General features: G+C 45.0%; 1 protein-coding gene across 1 annotated transcript; it reads left to right on the top strand.

Annotated features, from left to right (window-relative positions):
* Positions 1–12,236: 12,236 nt before the first annotated feature.
* On the top strand, positions 12,237–13,501 carry LOC124650257 (F-box only protein 13-like). The gene has a single exon (XM_047189801.1). It carries the CDS (start codon positions 12,246–12,248, stop codon positions 13,407–13,409), a length of 1,164 nt encoding a protein of 387 aa, XP_047045757.1. The 5' UTR covers positions 12,237–12,245; the 3' UTR covers positions 13,410–13,501.
* The last annotated feature ends 4,119 nt before the right edge of the window (positions 13,502–17,620 follow it).

Genomic DNA, 17,620 nt, shown 5'->3' with positions numbered 1-17,620 from the left:
GGGCCATAGACGACAAAGAAGGCCCACTTTGCATTATTGTCGAGCTGACGCACGTCGACACGGATGAAGAAGGTCCCCTTAGCCCACCCCAGGACCTCAAAGGAGTCACTTTGAAAGAGATAAATTGAATATGTACTTTGTTTACGAGATGCATGCTCACAGACAAAGGGAAAGTCCACCACGATATGCTTAGTTCTTGCGTGAATAACTGGTTTTGCAGATACATATGTTGTACCAATGTTATCACACCATAAACATTTGAGGTCGAACTTGCTTGCTTAACACCAAGCTCATGCACAAAGACCAAACCCACACAAGCTCTGTTGTAGAATAGGTACTCGGCCTCAAAATCGTGGACTGCTTAGGAGTGAAAGTATAAAGAGTGATGTATCAGCAGCGGACGCGGAAAACTCCAATGTACCAATGGATGAGCTTAGGTGAGCATGCCAAACACGAGGACTCTGTTTGAGCCCATATAAGGACTTCAGAAAATTACAATAAAGATCGGGTTTAAGAGGATCAACAAAACCAGAAGGTTGTCTCATGTACACATGCTCGTCAAGAAACCCATAAGAAAGGCATTCTATATGCCATCCATGGGAAAGAATCAAAAAGAGCAATAAACGAACTATCACATGCTTCACCACGAGTCTGAAATTTTTCCTCATAATCCAGACCATATCGCTGCTTAAAACCTTTGACAACAAGTCCTGCCTTATACCGCTCAATAGACCAGTCGGCATACAACTTAAGTTTGAAGACCCAATCAGAATTAGTGCGATTAACTCGAGGAACTGGAGGAATTACTGTACACGTACCATTGGTCGTTAGTGCAGTAAATGTTGTCTCCATAGTAGAGGGCCAATGAGGAATACAACGTGACTCATGATAAATCACGAGGCTCGGTTGTAGCGAGAGACGGTGAATAGGCAGCCAAAACAGATTTCCAGGCAACGGTGTCATCTGTACGGACCTTGGGTTGTAAAATATCGCGACGGAGTCAAGTAATCAGTCTAGCAGGAGCAACGACAAGCTCACATTCGAGAAAGGTGGGGTCAGCTGATACGTCTAAAATGTATCTACTTTCCCGAACACTTTTGTTGTTGTTTCCCCTCTAATTTGGATGTTTTGAATGTAACTAACACAGACTAACGAATTGCTCTGGTGTCTCGTTTTTGTGCAGAAATCCAACTTTCAGGAAAATTTCCGGAAAATATCGCAAAATCCATATTTCACCTGAAGACTCACGGAGCCAGAAGACAAGACGGAGGGGGGCCACCTAGGGGTGGTCTGGCCGCCTTGGCCACCCCCTCGACCTCTCGTCCCGACTATATAAACCCCCTGGCCCTAAAATCGAGGGGGGTTCAACGTTTTTCCAGAAAGAGTCCCGCTGCTCCGCCGCCACCAGAAACCCCAATTCGGGAAGCAGAAACTCCGTTCCGGCACCCTGCCGGGACGGGGAATTGGAGGAGATCATCGCCATTGCCATCACCGACGCCTCTCCATAAACTATCCATGATTCCCCCATTCATGTGTGAGTAATTCCCCGCTATAGACTGTAGGGGGTGGTAGGGATTGGATGAGATTGTTCATGTAATAGCGATAAGATTGTTATGGGCATAGTGCCTAGCTAGTATCCGTTGTTAGTATTTTTGACATTGTTGCAACTTGCTATGCTTAATGCTTGTCACTTTGGGCCCAAGTGCCATGATCTCAGATCTGAACATGTTATTGATTTATAAGGATAATTATTGTTTTTGATCATACTTGCAAGTTGTATACACATATCGTTGTCCGGAACCCGAGGCCCCAAAGTGACAATAATTGGGATAACCGGAGGGGATGGCTATGATGTGAGGATCACGTGTGTTCACGGAGTGTTAATGCTTTGCTTCGGTACTCTATTAAAATGAGTACCTTAATTATCAGTAGTTTCCCTTGAGGCCCTTCTACAACGGGCTGGCAGGACAAAAGATGTCGTGCAAGTTTCTCACTGCGAGCACGCATGACTAAATAAGAACACACGCCTATGATTATTTTATACTAGGATGCTTTTATCATTATTACTTGCAATGCCCACATCTTACTTAGTATATGAACAATCTTATTCATGCAGCGCCTGTTCATCCATCCCTGTGCCTACAGTATTTTAATCATGTTGTCTACTGCAATCATCGCTACTGCTGTCTTTATTTCATTACTGTTGTTACTTCACTACTACCACTTCTATAAAACCGTTACTACTGATAAACTATTGCGAGCAAGTCTATTTTCAGGTGCAGGTGAATTTACAACTCATCTGTTAAAGCTTATAAATATTCTTTGGCTCCCCTTGTGTAGAATCAATAAATTTGGGTTTTACTTCCCTCGAAGACTGTTGCGATCCCCTATACTTGTGGATCATCATCAGCGCGGTGGTAAAGGAGGCTGGCTCAGTCGAGGACGTTTTCTTAGGTGGAACCGGCTCCGGGTGCAGCACACGAGTTGAGCCGCTGGAGACAAGCAACGGTAAGCACGGGGACTAGCCATGCACTCCATACATGGGCACATGCATAGGCTGGCACATGTGTATTTATGAGTACGCAAGTTAATACTCAAATTTTTGACAAACTTTTCAAATTATATGAAATAGCTGTCATGCTTGTTTACTTTGTGTAAAAATCTCATTGTTGGACACAAGGACGTGGAGACTTAGTTGGTTAGGGAAAGTGAATGCTCACCCTGGGGTCAAGTGATCAAATACAACTTTTGTCACTATTTGTTAATTGTATTTTGGTATATTTTATTTTTCAATACCCATTGATAAAAACATGTGTGCCCATGGCAGCTAGCTGATTGACGGTATCAGCATGATCAACGTGATCACGCGCTTCTTGCGTGAGAATCTCAAGACAAGCAACATTTCATGTACCTACATTATGATTAGCGAGCAAAGGCAGAGCATATGCAACATCCATAAACTGATCATCGGAAAGTAAAAAAGATTCAATAATAGGTGGTGACAAGGAACAAGATGGCATGTTGGCAAAGGGAAAACATTTTTTTGTCGAAGATCACATCTCTAGAGATACACTAGATTGGAAGGAATACGAAGACACTTGTACCCCATGTGTAAGGAACAGTAGCCTAAAAAGACACACTTCTTCGAGCAAAAATCAAGCTTATGGTTGCTATAGGGTCGAAGATGAGGTCAATACACACAACCAAACACCTTTAAAAAGGTATATTCTGGAGGATCATGGAGAATGTGCTCAAGAGGTGTGACTAGGTAGCCTATCTCTAAGAAAACAGTCCGTTGAGATTGCATCACTCCGATAATGTAATGGAGTAGATGCATGTGCAAGCAAAGTAAGACCGATTTTAACAATGTGAGTGCGTTTAACGCTCATCATTACCATTTTGTTGATGAGTGTGTATGTGTGGACATGAAACATGATGCGAGATGCCTAGTTTATGAAAGAAAAGGTAGAGTTTTTCATACCCCCTCCGAAATCAATTTGGACATGCACAATTTTGCATTGAGTAGATGTTCAATATGTTTTTTAAAACTGGAGGAACATATCATAAACATCACATTTGTGTTTGAGCAAGTAGAGAAAAGTAAAGCGACTGTAACCATCAACAAAACTCACATAAAAATATTTTTCATTAATAGAGTTTTGGGTTGGTCCCCACACATCAGAACATATAATCTATAAAGGAAACTGTGTTACACAAGTTGACACGGAGAAAGACAATGGATGACTCTTGCCTTCTTGCACACATCACATACTACGATTAGTGTGAGTCCTTGATGAATGTGCCACATATCACGTGATGTAAAATCTTGACTTCGAAAAACATGTTAAACTACTTGTAAAGTTGGATGACCTAGACGAATGTGCCACATATCACTTGATACTTTGACACTGCTGAGAGCTTGCTTAATAACTCAAGTTTTAATCTCGTAGAGACCACCATGGAACGGCCTCTAAGAATGGATTCACTCGTGTCCTGATCCTTTACAAAAAAACATCATATGGGTGAAGTTCAATAAACACATTATTGTCATGTGAAAGTTTAATCATAGACAAAACAATATGAGTGGCTTTTGGAACATGGAGGCTACAAACTCAGGCTTAGCAGTCTAGATGACGGAGTAGATAAAAATGCATGACCAATATTATGAATTTGCATACCTAATTCACTAGCCGCATGAACCTAATCGGTGTCATGGTAGGGTTCCCTCGTAGTCAGCCTGTAGAGCTCGTGGGTAATGTGGTGTGTGACATGTAAATCAGCATACGATGTCGGATCGACTGATTGATGTTGTCTACCACCAACACGTCTTTAAGAGGCTGCCATTGCCATGACAATTTGTGGCTCCGTGTTGCTACCATCATTTTTCAATGCCAAGAAAGTCGCAGTTGAAGCCCTTATAGCACTTTGAGGCCTTCTGTGTAGGAAATGCCACACAATTGACATATGACACATGGTTTCTTGTCGTTGCCAGGATTTCTTCATGATGAAGACGCCGACCTCGTATGTGGCTGAGGCGGACGCTGCTGCGCTCGGCGGGGCGGGTGCATGTGTATTCATGGGTATGTATGAAAATACCAAAAAATGTCAAATTTTCATATCATATGATACAACCATAAATTCCGGTCTACAATATATTAAATCCAATCCAAATGTTTACACAATCATGTGTTTGAGTTGTTGGCTATGTAAGTGAACTATCATGAGGATGTCCTAAGTTCAAACCCTGGCTCTATCACTATTTCTTTCTAACTTTTATTTTGAATACCCATTGCTAAAGACCTGAGCCCTCCCATGGGCGCGAGCGGAAGCTTCCACCAAATCGTCCATGCCCGCCAACATAGGCTGCACCGTAGGCAACGACTCCTCCATAGGCGGATAATGAGCACCCGTCTTGGTGCAGTGTGCGCTGATGCCGTGCTCAGTGGCTAGTATTTGCATGAACACGTCATGGATTGGTACGACACTTTTGTAGGCGTTCACGACCTAGTAGAGATCATCATAGTCCTTGACGAGGTCGGCAAGGATATACGAGATAAATTCCTCGTTGCGAAGAGGCATGCTGATGCTCGCGAGGGAGACAGCAAGGGACTTCATATGGTGAAAGTATGATGTGATAGTTAGATCACAGTTCTTGAGGTCGGGCATCTGGCTGGCTCGGGATCCTCATGAGCAAGGATGGGCCAACGCGGCAGGAAAATCCCGCAAAAATTAGTCAGGAGAAAAAAAAGATAAACCGAGAAATAAAAAGAAAATTAGTGAGAGAGAGGAAGAAGCTGACAAGTGGGGCCCTCTAAAATCTACAAAAAGGCTCCAATAGCTTGATCTATCTTGGTTGTAAAGCCTCCCCTGCCAGATCACCACTGACAGTGGAAGCCTTTGTCAGTTTTAGTGTTAGTATGGTTACAAACGTGAATTAGTGGACGTTGTAACGAATTCTCACAATACCGGTGGTTTTTTGCAATTTTGCTGAATAGTGATGGTTATGCGGACTTCACGAGATAATGTGGTGGTTTTTTGGAATTAACTCTAAGGCCAGCCATCTCCTGACAGATGCCGGAGGACCACGCGATGGACGTGGATGCAAACATGCCGCTCAACTGTCTCTCAGGCTTCACGCGGAGTAGTTGCAAAGACGACCATGCCGATGAACCTCTCGGTCATCGATGAGACAAATGCCACGAGAATAGTATTGTCTTCTTGCACCCACGATTGATGGACCGGGTTGGTCTACGCCGTCAGGACACCTTCATGCTCGATGGCGATGTAGGAAGCAGGGCACACCACTGATCCATCGATGCCATGGGCATACGGCTCTGAAGAAGAGGGGAAACTTGGGACCTCCAAAACAGATAATTATCGCTCATTAGCTTGATCGTGATTACTACGACGAGATTCATGATGTCACCGTGTTGGAGATCGTAGGGACGACAAACACCAACACGCCGATGGAAACCGGAGCGAAGGAGGCCGCACCCATGGGCGAGTGGCGACCATGAGGGGCGCAGTGAACGGTGGTGTGATCGGGAGGTCGTCTCCAGTAGTGCGACGGAGAAGGGCACTAAAAATGGTTCCGAGGTCACCGGGAGCTTCGCCATCATGGATAGCGCATAGCTGTCGAGGGCGCTGCGGAGGAGATCCTCAGGAGTTGTGGCTGATGTCGAGGAGGATTCCATGGCCATCACGCAAGGGCAGTGGCGGCGGCGAGGAAGAGGTTGCGGAAGCGATCTAGGTCATAACTCTTGCTTTGATACCATGAAAGAATAAACGAGATGTGTTAGTGAGCAAGATGTGCTAGTGAGCATAGGGAGTAGTTAAATTTCTATGATATGTAGAACATTTTGGAACCGACAATAATTAAGACCGGAGTTCAGAGTTGTAGTACAATTTCTATCTGTTGATCGCCAAGTATGACTCGTTCTTAACATGTTTAACTGGCAGCCTTAGTTACGTGTTGTGCTAGATAGAGCTAGTAGCCTAGAGCTTTAGTTGTTTTTTGTTTTAAGCTAGTTGTGTACTTGTGTTAGTTGCGTGGACATTGACACGTTCTAAACTACAATTAACTCTCCATTTAGATGTGTTTACCAATAAGACAAGAACAAAAGTGACATATGCGCATCAACCATTCATCATCGTCCTAAGTAAACTAATGAGGTCGCCGCGCGTTAACAACGGCTAGTAGCAAGCAACCTATCCACAGTTAGCTTGGTGTGCAAGTAGTAGTGATATTTTGTTACTTAATCCTTCTTTTGCCACGATGCCCAACAAAGCAGCAGCCTACGAGCGGCGCACAACGTGTTCTAACTTTGATCAGGATGTGCTCTGATATTGCCAAGGTTAATTCATTGGCGAGGTAATTAGCAAGATCATGCGTATGTTTAGGAGTGCAACGGCGTTAGACAGCTGGTCCAGTGCAAGCCCGACAACAGGTAGTAGCTAGCATCAGACCATCAGTACAAGTACTGTAGTGTACATGGGGACGTGCAACGCAACAACCGGAAGAAATTGAAGGGAGATTCTCACAGCTGCAGGGTAGATGGCCAGACCAGCTATCTATCACGCTAGCTAGCTCAACGTGCGTACGAAAGCGAAGTTGACACGCGGAAAATGAGCTGCAGAAATCGCTCTTTTCTAGGTGTGGAATATATGCCCCGGCCCGCTGAAAATCAAATATATCGCGCGCACTCGGTTTTCCAAGTGTTATTTATAGCTAGTTCGATGATGATAGATATGTGTGTGTGAGTGATGGATGGTCACATACTCGCATCAGATCACATCTCTTTTCTCTTTTTGGACAGTGTGTTGATCGCGCTTTAGTTCCTTTTAGCTAACTTGTCAAAGAATTTATTCTCTTGTTTACCTTTTCGATTAGGTTGATTGCATCTACCATGTATCCACATCGTACCAAAACTTGTAAAATCCAGCACGAAACAGAGGCAGCGGGATACTTCAGCGCGGCAGGCCCATCATTATCTTTGTCCCTAGCTGTACAAAGAATAATTCCGTAGAGCACATAGAAGGAAAATATGCTGATTAAGCAGATTAGAGGAGCATGAAAGCTTGATCACGCCTGGATCTTACAAGTAATTGCCGCATGGGGGCAGTGCAAAGCTGCAGGATGGTGGAGGCGCCGTTGTGTTATTTTCTTCACACATTTCGGTGAACAAGGCATGCACCTCAACTTTTGAAGAGAGATTGATAAATTCAGAGAAAGGTGAGATACTGTGTGCGTGTGGACAGACCTGTGTGTGGACTGTGGAAGGAGCAGGACTCCGGAAAGGTTTCTTTTGAGTAAAATGCATCACTAGTCCTGGAACTTACCGACAATATCTAAAAACATCTTTAAACACAGTAACTGATATATTGTAGTTCTTGAGGTTATCCTGGGTGTCCACATAAATGAGTGTGCGTGTACCCAGGTTCCATTCAGCATTTTCGGGCGCACGAATGGAACCTAGGTGCACGCGCACCTAGTTTTCTACAAAATGAAAAAATGCTATTTAAAAGTTTCAAAAAAATGTGAAGTAAATTTTTGCATGTACATATTATGTTGATACTTACTCGTGTGAGTTTTCACGAAAAAATATCATTGTATGTGGCCTGCACAAAAATGACAAAATATTCAAATGAGAATAGTGAATAGGAATTTGTACTATTTACAGGAATAGGAATTTGCATTTTGTCATTTTTGTGTAGGTCACACAATGGTATTTTTTTTTGTGAAAACGCACACGAGTAAGTATCAACATAATATATACATGCAAAAAATTTACTTCAATTTTTTTGAAACTTTTAAATAGCATTTTTTTGAACTTTTCATAAATAGGTGCGCGTGTAACCAGATTCCATTCAGCATTTTCGTACTACTATGAGCCATTTAAACGCTACCGTTTCTTACCATTGTTAGCAGATAACCGAGCATTAATGGAGCAGATAAATGGAAGGGGTGGAAATTAACTCTCTTGCGGGAGCTGCCTGCTATATAAGCACGGACAAAGTACAAGAACAACAGCTACAGCTAGCGGTTAAGAGTGCAAGCAAAATTCTAAGACTTAGTTTCAGGCTAACTCGCTTGCTCCTATGGCCCTTCTTAAGAAAGGCCCGATGGCTCTCTTCTTGGCAGCAATTGTAGCTTTCTCTATGATGATCATCTCGTCATGCCACGCCGCAGACGGTAGTAATTAAAACCTCTACTCTAACTGCATACCATGTATTTATTGCGTTGATTGTCACCTTTTTTTCTGTCAACCTTCTGTTACATGAATGTCAACTCTTCATGGTTACTGTTTAAACAACTACCATGGCAGTGGCTTCTGAAATGTATATGTGCATTCATCAGTTCGGATTGTTGGTTACATTAATTAGGACATGATGTTTGATACATCGATATTTAAGTGTTTAACAGATCGTCCCATTTTGCATAGACTTCTTATGTCCCCAAATATTCCAAATTAATTTTGTGGTCCACAGTTTGAAGAACATATTTCGAACATTTCACCAAAGTGTCACCTATTAAAAGATATACATTTTGAGATGCTTTAATATATTGTGATTTTCTAGATTGGAGTTTAACCACACGTGTTTTTCAAATGTACTAACAACTCTGTCAGACGATTTGCGTCATGATTCGTGCATGTAGACAAGTGCTACCACATTCTGCCGTGCACGAACACGACGTGTCTCGCCTACTGCAAGAGCCTAGGATTCAAGGACCCGAAGATCCGATGTTGGCTTACTTCGGACCCCAAGATAGGCCAGGTGTACGACACATGCTGCTGCGATCAACATCCATGAACGGGTGGTTTTCCAATTCTTCGGGAGTGCTTGCTGACGATATGGTTGCTGATCAATCGGTAGAGGAACAATAATAATTTGGAGAAATGTTCGCATTTATTCATGTTAATTCTCCGATCTTCACCTCTCTATCTTGCATGGTAATAATGTTCTAACAAGCATGCATAAATATAGTGATTGAATGGACATCTAAGATGTTCATTGTACCATGTTTCTGCTACACCAATATACTCCGGTTCAGTGACTACCAACATCGGATCATGGCTGGTATATGGCCCGTCCGATAAAAGCATTAGGGGTGTGTGTGTGGGGGGGCGGGGGCTGAATCGCATGGAATGCCAAAGTCGAGTGGCCCCATTGGGCCGGCAGCCCTGCAAGCCCAAGCCATCGTATTTGTACGGTTGGGGTTGATGATCGGGCTTTTGCGGTGGCCGGAGATGCTCGGGAAAAACACGAAGTTTGGGTTGAATCCACCATGATCGCTATCAAAATACTCGATGCAGAGCCTTGATAGCAGCGTCGCGACAGCGGGGATGATGTAGACGCGCTCCCCAAATGGTTCACAGACTTGGTGCTCCCTTGGCCAACGGTGCCCATGCCGAACCCTTCGATTAAGGCAAGGTTCGCGACTACCACGGTCGCCGCTTTCTTCAGTACAATTTAAAATCCATATATTACTACCTCCCTTCGGTTTTAATTAATGTCGGCACCAGATTCGTTATATGCACACACATGCCACTCCACGCGTCGATTAAAAGCGAATGAAGGTTGTACTTAGGGGTGTAGACAGATAGAATAATTTCCGCATTATTCGTTTAATTCCGGATTCGTTTTAGAGAATCAATATCCGGTTTGAAGTAATCCGACTCCAAACTTGACACGGGGTACCGTATATAACATGGTATGCGAAATAGCACCCCGATATCCGTATCCACAAATTATTTAGGATTATCCGATGGTTTTTATCTAAATAATTTGATATTCATCTGAATTATCGAAACTAATAAAGAGACAATGAGTTGCCGAGTTTGTCCGTTAAGCAACACCTCACTTATATTAGTCTCTCTATCTAATTAACATGGTCTGTGTTGATTTAAAAAAAAACTGATTTCCAGAAAAACCATGGGTCGGTGTTATCGGCCCGACCATACACATATCCGACTAATTATATTTCCGCCAGAATCCGCTCAATTTACGTTCCAAAACCGTCATCTAAAAAAGGGTTCCGAATCCATGGTCTCGTATATCCGTATTCAAATCCATAGCCAGTCATTATCCGACACCCTCCAAATCCCTTGAGAAAATATGTTATAGGATATGGTAAAAAAAATCCAATCCAATCCGTTCACATCCCATATTATATGTCTTTCGTATCATATATATTGATATTTTTTTAGTATAGTTAATCAAATTTAGCAAGTTTGGCTTGACCAAACATAATATGCGAAATAATATTGAATGGAGGGTAACAAGAAAAATAACAAAATCTTCTTTTTTAGATAACCCTTGAACTCTAATGTCAAAAAGAATAAACACTTTCCCTCAAAAAAGAGAGAGAAAAACACTTGAACTCTCTCTCTCAAAATGAAAAAAAAAGAACACTGGATCATCCGTCTCACCGGACGCTATTCTCTCCCAAACCAAACCCGCTTCATACCCGACTCGGTGCCCATACTCAGGCCGCCCTGAACCCTAGGTGAAGGCGGCGCCTCAGGTCATCGGAACTGCGCCGCCGCTCCTTCGCCCCGCTCCACCTCTAAACTGCGCCGCCACGGCCATCTCCATCCCGCGCCGCCGCTCCTCCGCCCCTGCGTTCTACCGCCAACCGAGCCTTCAGAACTCTGCGCCCATACCTCCTGAGGGCTGAGGCCCCTGTATCCAAGAGAAGGCTCCCATCGCTGTAAGCTCGTGTTATTCCCAACTCCGATCGGCCATATTTTACCTGCGTCTCCAGTACCCCATGCCACCACCCGGTTCGCACCTTGTGTGCTGGGTGTGAAAATTTTCAAATTGTTTTCCACATACTACCATACACAATTAAACTTCACTCAAAGAGTGCAGTGCATGAGCTTTAAACAAATACTTGGGCGGGCAGGAGGGCCAAATTAAAGAAAAGCAAAAAAAAAACACGTCTTAGCTAGTGTGTTGTTGCTGTTCAGGGTAATTCGGAGCTACAAGTTTTTTTTTTCAAATAATCCAATAGCTAGCTAAGAACTTGGGAAAGAGAAAAAATACAAGTGTTGGTGTGTTGTCTTGCTGCAATTGAAGGGAAATTTTAGTTGAACTGCTCGATTATTTCTGCACCTGACGCTGCCGGGCAGCTAGACTTTAGGCTAGTGCTCGTATGGCAACCCCTTGGACTGGACATATGATGTGAGATGACAGTGACCGGCAGCTGCTGCTCGAATCATTTCTCTGAATACCTGTTTGTTTGGGACCCTGAATTTCCGCGAACCTAGTGGCTCAATTACTAGCGCAAAAGAACGAGGATATATAGGGAATGACTGAATCAAGGATGGTCCTCGTCTCGTGGATGCGGTACTACTGAACTGGTCTTGTGCAGCTGATTCTGCTAGTATTAGTGAACTGGGCTTTTAACTATTTGGCTATCAATGCAATGGTATAGTATTTTTGACAAAAAAAATCCTGGACGGGCCATGGCCCGGTTTGCCCCCTATGTAGCTCCGCCACTGATCTTCAGTACAACTGCCTGTATTGACCCATTTCTTTCTCTAATTTTGCTAACTAATACACTCGAACTCAGTTTTACTACGAACTGTCTGTTCCTGATAAAACTGATTTTCGAATTACTGGATTCCGTATTTGCATTGTAACTTATTTGATTTGCTATTGTGTTCAAAGAATTGTTTCTTTTTCTTTTTGTTTTTGTTTTAATATGTTCTTTTGTGCCTTGCAGCAATCTGCCATAAAAGATGGACTGTAAAAAACAGTTTTCGGCCGGTTTTTTAACTGATGATCTGGTGGTGGAAATCCTCTCCTGGGTGCCGTTCAAGTCCTTTTGCCGTTTCAAATCTGTCTGCAAGGCCTGGCTTGCCTTCTCCTCTGATCCACACTACCGTGGGAAGCTGCCAAAAATTCCCACGGGCCTTTTGCGGGAAGGCCGTACTGGTATTCAGCTTGTTAGCTTGTCCCCAAACAATGAGGAAATTGATGGAGCGCTTACATTCTTGCCGCACTACAAGAAATTGGAATTCGTGGACTGCTGCAATGGCCTAGTTCTTTGTAAGTACAAGAGCATCAGTAATGTTGCATATACCCACTTCATTGTGTGCAACCCGGCAACACAAGAGTGGAGGGAGCTTCCTGTGTCTGAATCTCACGGCCACCCATATGGCCGAGATGGCTACCGTTGTACAACTATTTTGGCCTTCGACCCATCATGGTCGGCACAGTCGTTCTATGTCTTCAACTTTTGGCAGAATGTCAGCAACAGTTGGGCACGTGGTATCAGCAGAATTGAGGTGTTCTCGTCTGACCTATGTACGTGGCATGTGGACGATGCATGGATATGGAATCACAGGATACTGATGGTCAATACACCACACAGTTATATAGGTGGAGCGTTGCATGTGCAGACCAGCAGTGGTGAGATTCTTGTGGTTGATGGCTTGCACAGAACGAGTTATGGCATGTCATCCACTAATTTTACCATCATCAAGTTACCGCATGAATGCTGCCATCTCATGGATGGTTGCTTTGGCCAATCACCGCGGTCCTTGCTGTGTGCATTTCCAGAGGAATGTGGACGCACGGTTGCAGTGTTTAGTCTTGATGCTGGTAGTCCTTACAAGTGGTCTGTGAAGCATCGTCTTAGTATGCCTGATGCACTTGGAATTGGCAATAATATTGAATTCTGTGATGATGGATCTTGGCTCTTGCGGTGTAGTTATCACGTAGTCGCTCTTGACTTTGTAAGAGATGTGCTTTTCCTCATCGATAAGGAGGCAAAGAAGCTATTGGTTTACAACATCAGCACAGGGAAACTTAGCAAGATCAAAGATGGTTGCCTTACTCGCACCTGGGCCTACCGTTATTATGTGGCATGCTACTCAAAGCTTCCAGGCCGAGCCATGTGAGTGATGTAGTTAGTGGGTAGTAGCATCTGTTGTGTGCAATTTTATTTGCTGGTTGCATGCCTCTGTTTCTCCTCTTTCTGTCATATTGAAGAAACTTGTTAGTATTCAGGTTCCGAGATGTTGTAATTGAGGTTCCAGTTGACACTGACAACCCTGTTATTGTTTTTGAATCTTTGTGTTTGTTTTCCACCATTAAGAAGTAGGTTGTTTAGATGGCATATGAGAGTTTAAGTGACTTACTAAAGAGCATTCTAATCAGATCAGCTGTTCTTGTCATTTTTTTTCCCTTTCTTCTGCGCTATGCAGACTGAACAATGACAACTTGTTGGAACCTGAAGAGCACAAGCTCCTTGAGTAGGCTGCGAAGAGGAAAAAAACTGAGGCATGCAGTCAGCAGACAAAAAATGCACACAGGACTCTAGCTGCGATGTCACTGGATTTATGCCTTCAAGATAGCATAACTAGCAGTTTCCCTCTTCAGTTTCATGTTCTGTCATCTGAGCTTATTTTTTCTCGTCACTTAATTGGATGATCAGGGGCGCCCAACTTCTCCAGAAAAGATGCGGTACGAACTGAATCTACAGACTATAGATACTCGATGGAGTGAAGGAACATGAGGAATACCTCAAGTAAGGATACAACTTATGGTTACAAGATTTTATTTAACTAAAATGATCCAAATTCTAATGTTTTTTCACTGGCAAATATGCAAAGTGCAAAAAAAAAAAGAAAAAGTGTGGCAAATGTGCAATTCCCCCGTTCAAATCCTCAAGTTGGGAAGAAAATGTCTGAGTTGGTCTTTCAAGTTGCTCCTGCCTATTCCCATGGAAGCTGCTATTCTGAAAGTGACCCAGACCCATTAGAGGCCAGACGATTCTTCCCTGCTCTGTAAATATAGACTAGCACTTCATGACTTGTCTGGTGAATGGGGTTTGGCCTGTGTTGTGTGATATGAGAATCACTTTGTGGCATTACGTTTGAGCACTATGCAAATGCATTCACTTACCAGTAGCAGATAAATCTACCAGCGGCTTGCTAAAGTTGCAGTGGACTTATTACTTGTTTGATGCCATCAAGTAGTTTGCATATGCTTTCAACTAACTTGGAGCAATGGTTTGCAACAGGTACTGTTGATTATAATATTGCAGGTATCACTTGTGAGTTTCCAGTTTATGTAGAATTTACCTTGCATCAAAACATCGCGTTAACGGTACCTTGCTATGTATATTATACGCGACCCCTTTGAAGAATTGGAAGACCATCAACAGACCCGTAACTGTGGTTTAAGTGAGCCTAGCTCAACTGGTTGGGGGAGTGGATATACAAACCCAGCACCTAAATTCAAATCCTCATGAACACGAATTTAGGTTCCTATTTATACTTGAGACCCAGCCTAGACTTGGTACTCATGCAATTTATCTTGAGAACTATGTTTTAATCTTTCACTAAGATTAAAAATCTTAGTACTCATGCCTATCGATGTGTGCATCCCTAGTTGGTGCAGGAACGTGAAATTCTTCCCATTTTTTAAGGATAGAACCCTCCCCACGACCTAACCCTCCCCGCACGGTGGCGCTGCGTCGCACCTGGGAGGCCGCCGGCGGCCCTCTCCCCGTCCCATCCTCAAGTTCCCTCTCCCACCGCCGCCGCCCTGTGCGCTGCTGGGCAAAACCCCGGTGGCGTGGCGGCGGCCTTTACCTCCGCCGGCGATGGGAGGAATGGGCTGCGGCCTCCACTGGTTCTGACCACTTCATCGACGGTGATGGCAGGGCATCGATGGCCAGGGGCAGCGCGCCGTGGTGGCGGTTTGGCCGGGTTCGACGGCGGGTCTCCGATCTGGGCCCAGATGTGGGCCTAGGCGGGCTCATGTGTCCATCCTCGATCCTCCCTGCCGCTGCGGCGTTTTCCTGCGCTTCTCCCGCATCTTGAGGTGGCCTGGGGCAGCAGCTCCGGTATAGCGGTGGTGCTCGTCTTCTTCGTTGGAGGCGGGCAGCTAGATTAGGGTTGTTCGTGGGGATCTTTTGTTCTCATATCCAGTCCCAATAACGAGTTGGGGATCGTATCTGCCGGTGAAAACCGTCTCTGACCTTGGTCATGGCGGACCTTGGTCATGGCGGACGATGGCAAGTATCACTTCCGAGTTTCCAGTTTATGTAGAATTTACCTTGCATCAAAACATCGCGTTAACGGTACCTTGCTATATGTATATTATACGCCATCCCTTCGAATAATCGGAAGATCATCAAGAGATCTGTAATGTGGTTTAAGTGAGCCTAGCTCAACTGGTATTGGAGGAGTGGGTGTACAAACCCAGCACGGACGCGAATTTAGGTTTTTATTTATACTTGAGGTCTAACCTAGACCTAGTACTCATGCAATTTATCTTGAGAACTATGCTTTAATCTTTCACTAAGATTAAAAATCTTAGTACTCATGCCTATGGCTCTGTGCATTCCTAGTTGGTGCAGATGCTGGGAAGTGAAATTCTCTCCATTTTTAAGGGTAGAACCCTTCCCACGACCAAAACCTCCCTATGCGGCGGCACCGCGCTGCGCCTAGGTGGCCACCGGCGGCCCTCTCCCCGTCCCCTACTCAAGTTCCCTCTCCCGCCGCCACCCTGTTTGCTGCTGGGCAAAGCCCCGATGGCGTGGCGGCGGCAGCAGCCTTTACCTCCGCTAGCGACGGGAGGAATCGGCTGCGGCCTCGACCGGTTCTTTCCACTTCATCGATGGCGCCAGGGGCGGCGCGCCGTGGTGGCGATTCGGCCGGGGTCGATGGCGGGTCTCTAATCTGGGCCCAGATGGGCCTAGGCAGGCTCGTGTGTCCGACATCGATCCTCCTTGCGGCTGCGGCTTTTTCCTGGGCTTCTCCCGCATCTTGAGGTGGCCTGGGGCAGCAGCTCCAGGTATGGTGATGGTTCTTGTCTTCTTCGTCGGAGGCGGGCAGCCAGATTGGGGTTGTTCGTGGGATCTTTTGATCTCATGTCCAGTCCAATAACGAGTTGGGAGCGTAGCTGCCGGTGAAAACCGTGCTCTGACCTTGGTTATGGCGGACGATGGCGACGTCACGCGCCGTTACCTTCTTAAAGGCATCGTCGTCGCTGTCTACGGCTTCTTACTCGTGCTGCTCCGGGAGAAATCCTATATCCGATCCCGGATCGGGCGATGGCGGCGTACGACGTCGGTCTCCCTCCTGGGGGCATCGTCTGTGGATCAGATGCAAGCTGGAGGGTCCTGAGGTGGAGCGGCATTTTTCTTTCGTGTTGAAGACCACGAATCTCGGCGGCGTGGTGCAGCGGGGTAGCATCGTCGGATACGTCATGTTCGACGTGCGCAGGGTGGTGGAGCTGTCTAGCGTCGTGGTGGCGTTGGTGGCAGGCCTCGCAAGGTCATTGCATTGATCTCTCCTGAATATGGGTATGCGGAAGACGGTGGCGGCGAGGACTTCTGGAGCGTGTATGGTACTCGCCGAGGGTCTGTCGGACCGGTTGTGCTACCTGCTCGCCATTGGGCGACTTGTCGAGACCTTCAGTTTTTTGATGATGCGCGTTGGTGTAATGTCAGGGTGTTGGCTCTGTTCATTGACCCCTCCCCCCTCCCCCTCATCGGTGATGTAGGATTAGCGAGCTGTTGTTAGTTTTGGTGGCTTCGGTTCGATCTTTGTAATTCTTCTTGTAAGGTGTTGTGAATAATATAATAAAAAAATTGTGCGCATCCCTTGGATGCAGAAGCTGGGACGATATTTCTCCCATTTCGGAAAAAAAACTGTGGTTTAAGCCATATGTTACGAATTGAACAATATCTTGCAAATTTAAAGGATATTGTAACAGCACATACATGCTAATTCTAGTTCAGCCCGAGCTCAAACTACAACTAGTGGCAAGGTTTTTTCTTTGGGTTCCTATTTTCGTTTATACTTTTGTCTAACTTCAAATCTTCCGCTCAGTTTTCTCCTTCCCATGCCTTAAAGCATCGAAAAATGGGGACATGTCGGCGCCCAGCCGTGCTCTCCATACGGCGGCCCCAATACAATTTCATATATAATTTAAATTTAAACACCAAATAAACTACTGTATGATAATGAGTGGGTTCCTACAGGTGGCAATGGACCGTCGCGGCGAGGGGTGGTTGCGGCAGCAACAGTGGTCACGAGACGAAAATGAGGAAAATATTTGTGGCTTGTTGGCTCTGGTCGCTGACAAGGCTGGCCGC

Source organism: Lolium rigidum, chromosome 4 (genome assembly GCF_022539505.1).
Source record: "Lolium rigidum isolate FL_2022 chromosome 4, APGP_CSIRO_Lrig_0.1, whole genome shotgun sequence".
Classification (NCBI taxonomy): domain Eukaryota; kingdom Viridiplantae; phylum Streptophyta; class Magnoliopsida; order Poales; family Poaceae; genus Lolium; species Lolium rigidum.
Note: the sequence above shows the minus strand (reverse complement) of the source record. Positions and strands in the feature narration are given on the sequence as shown.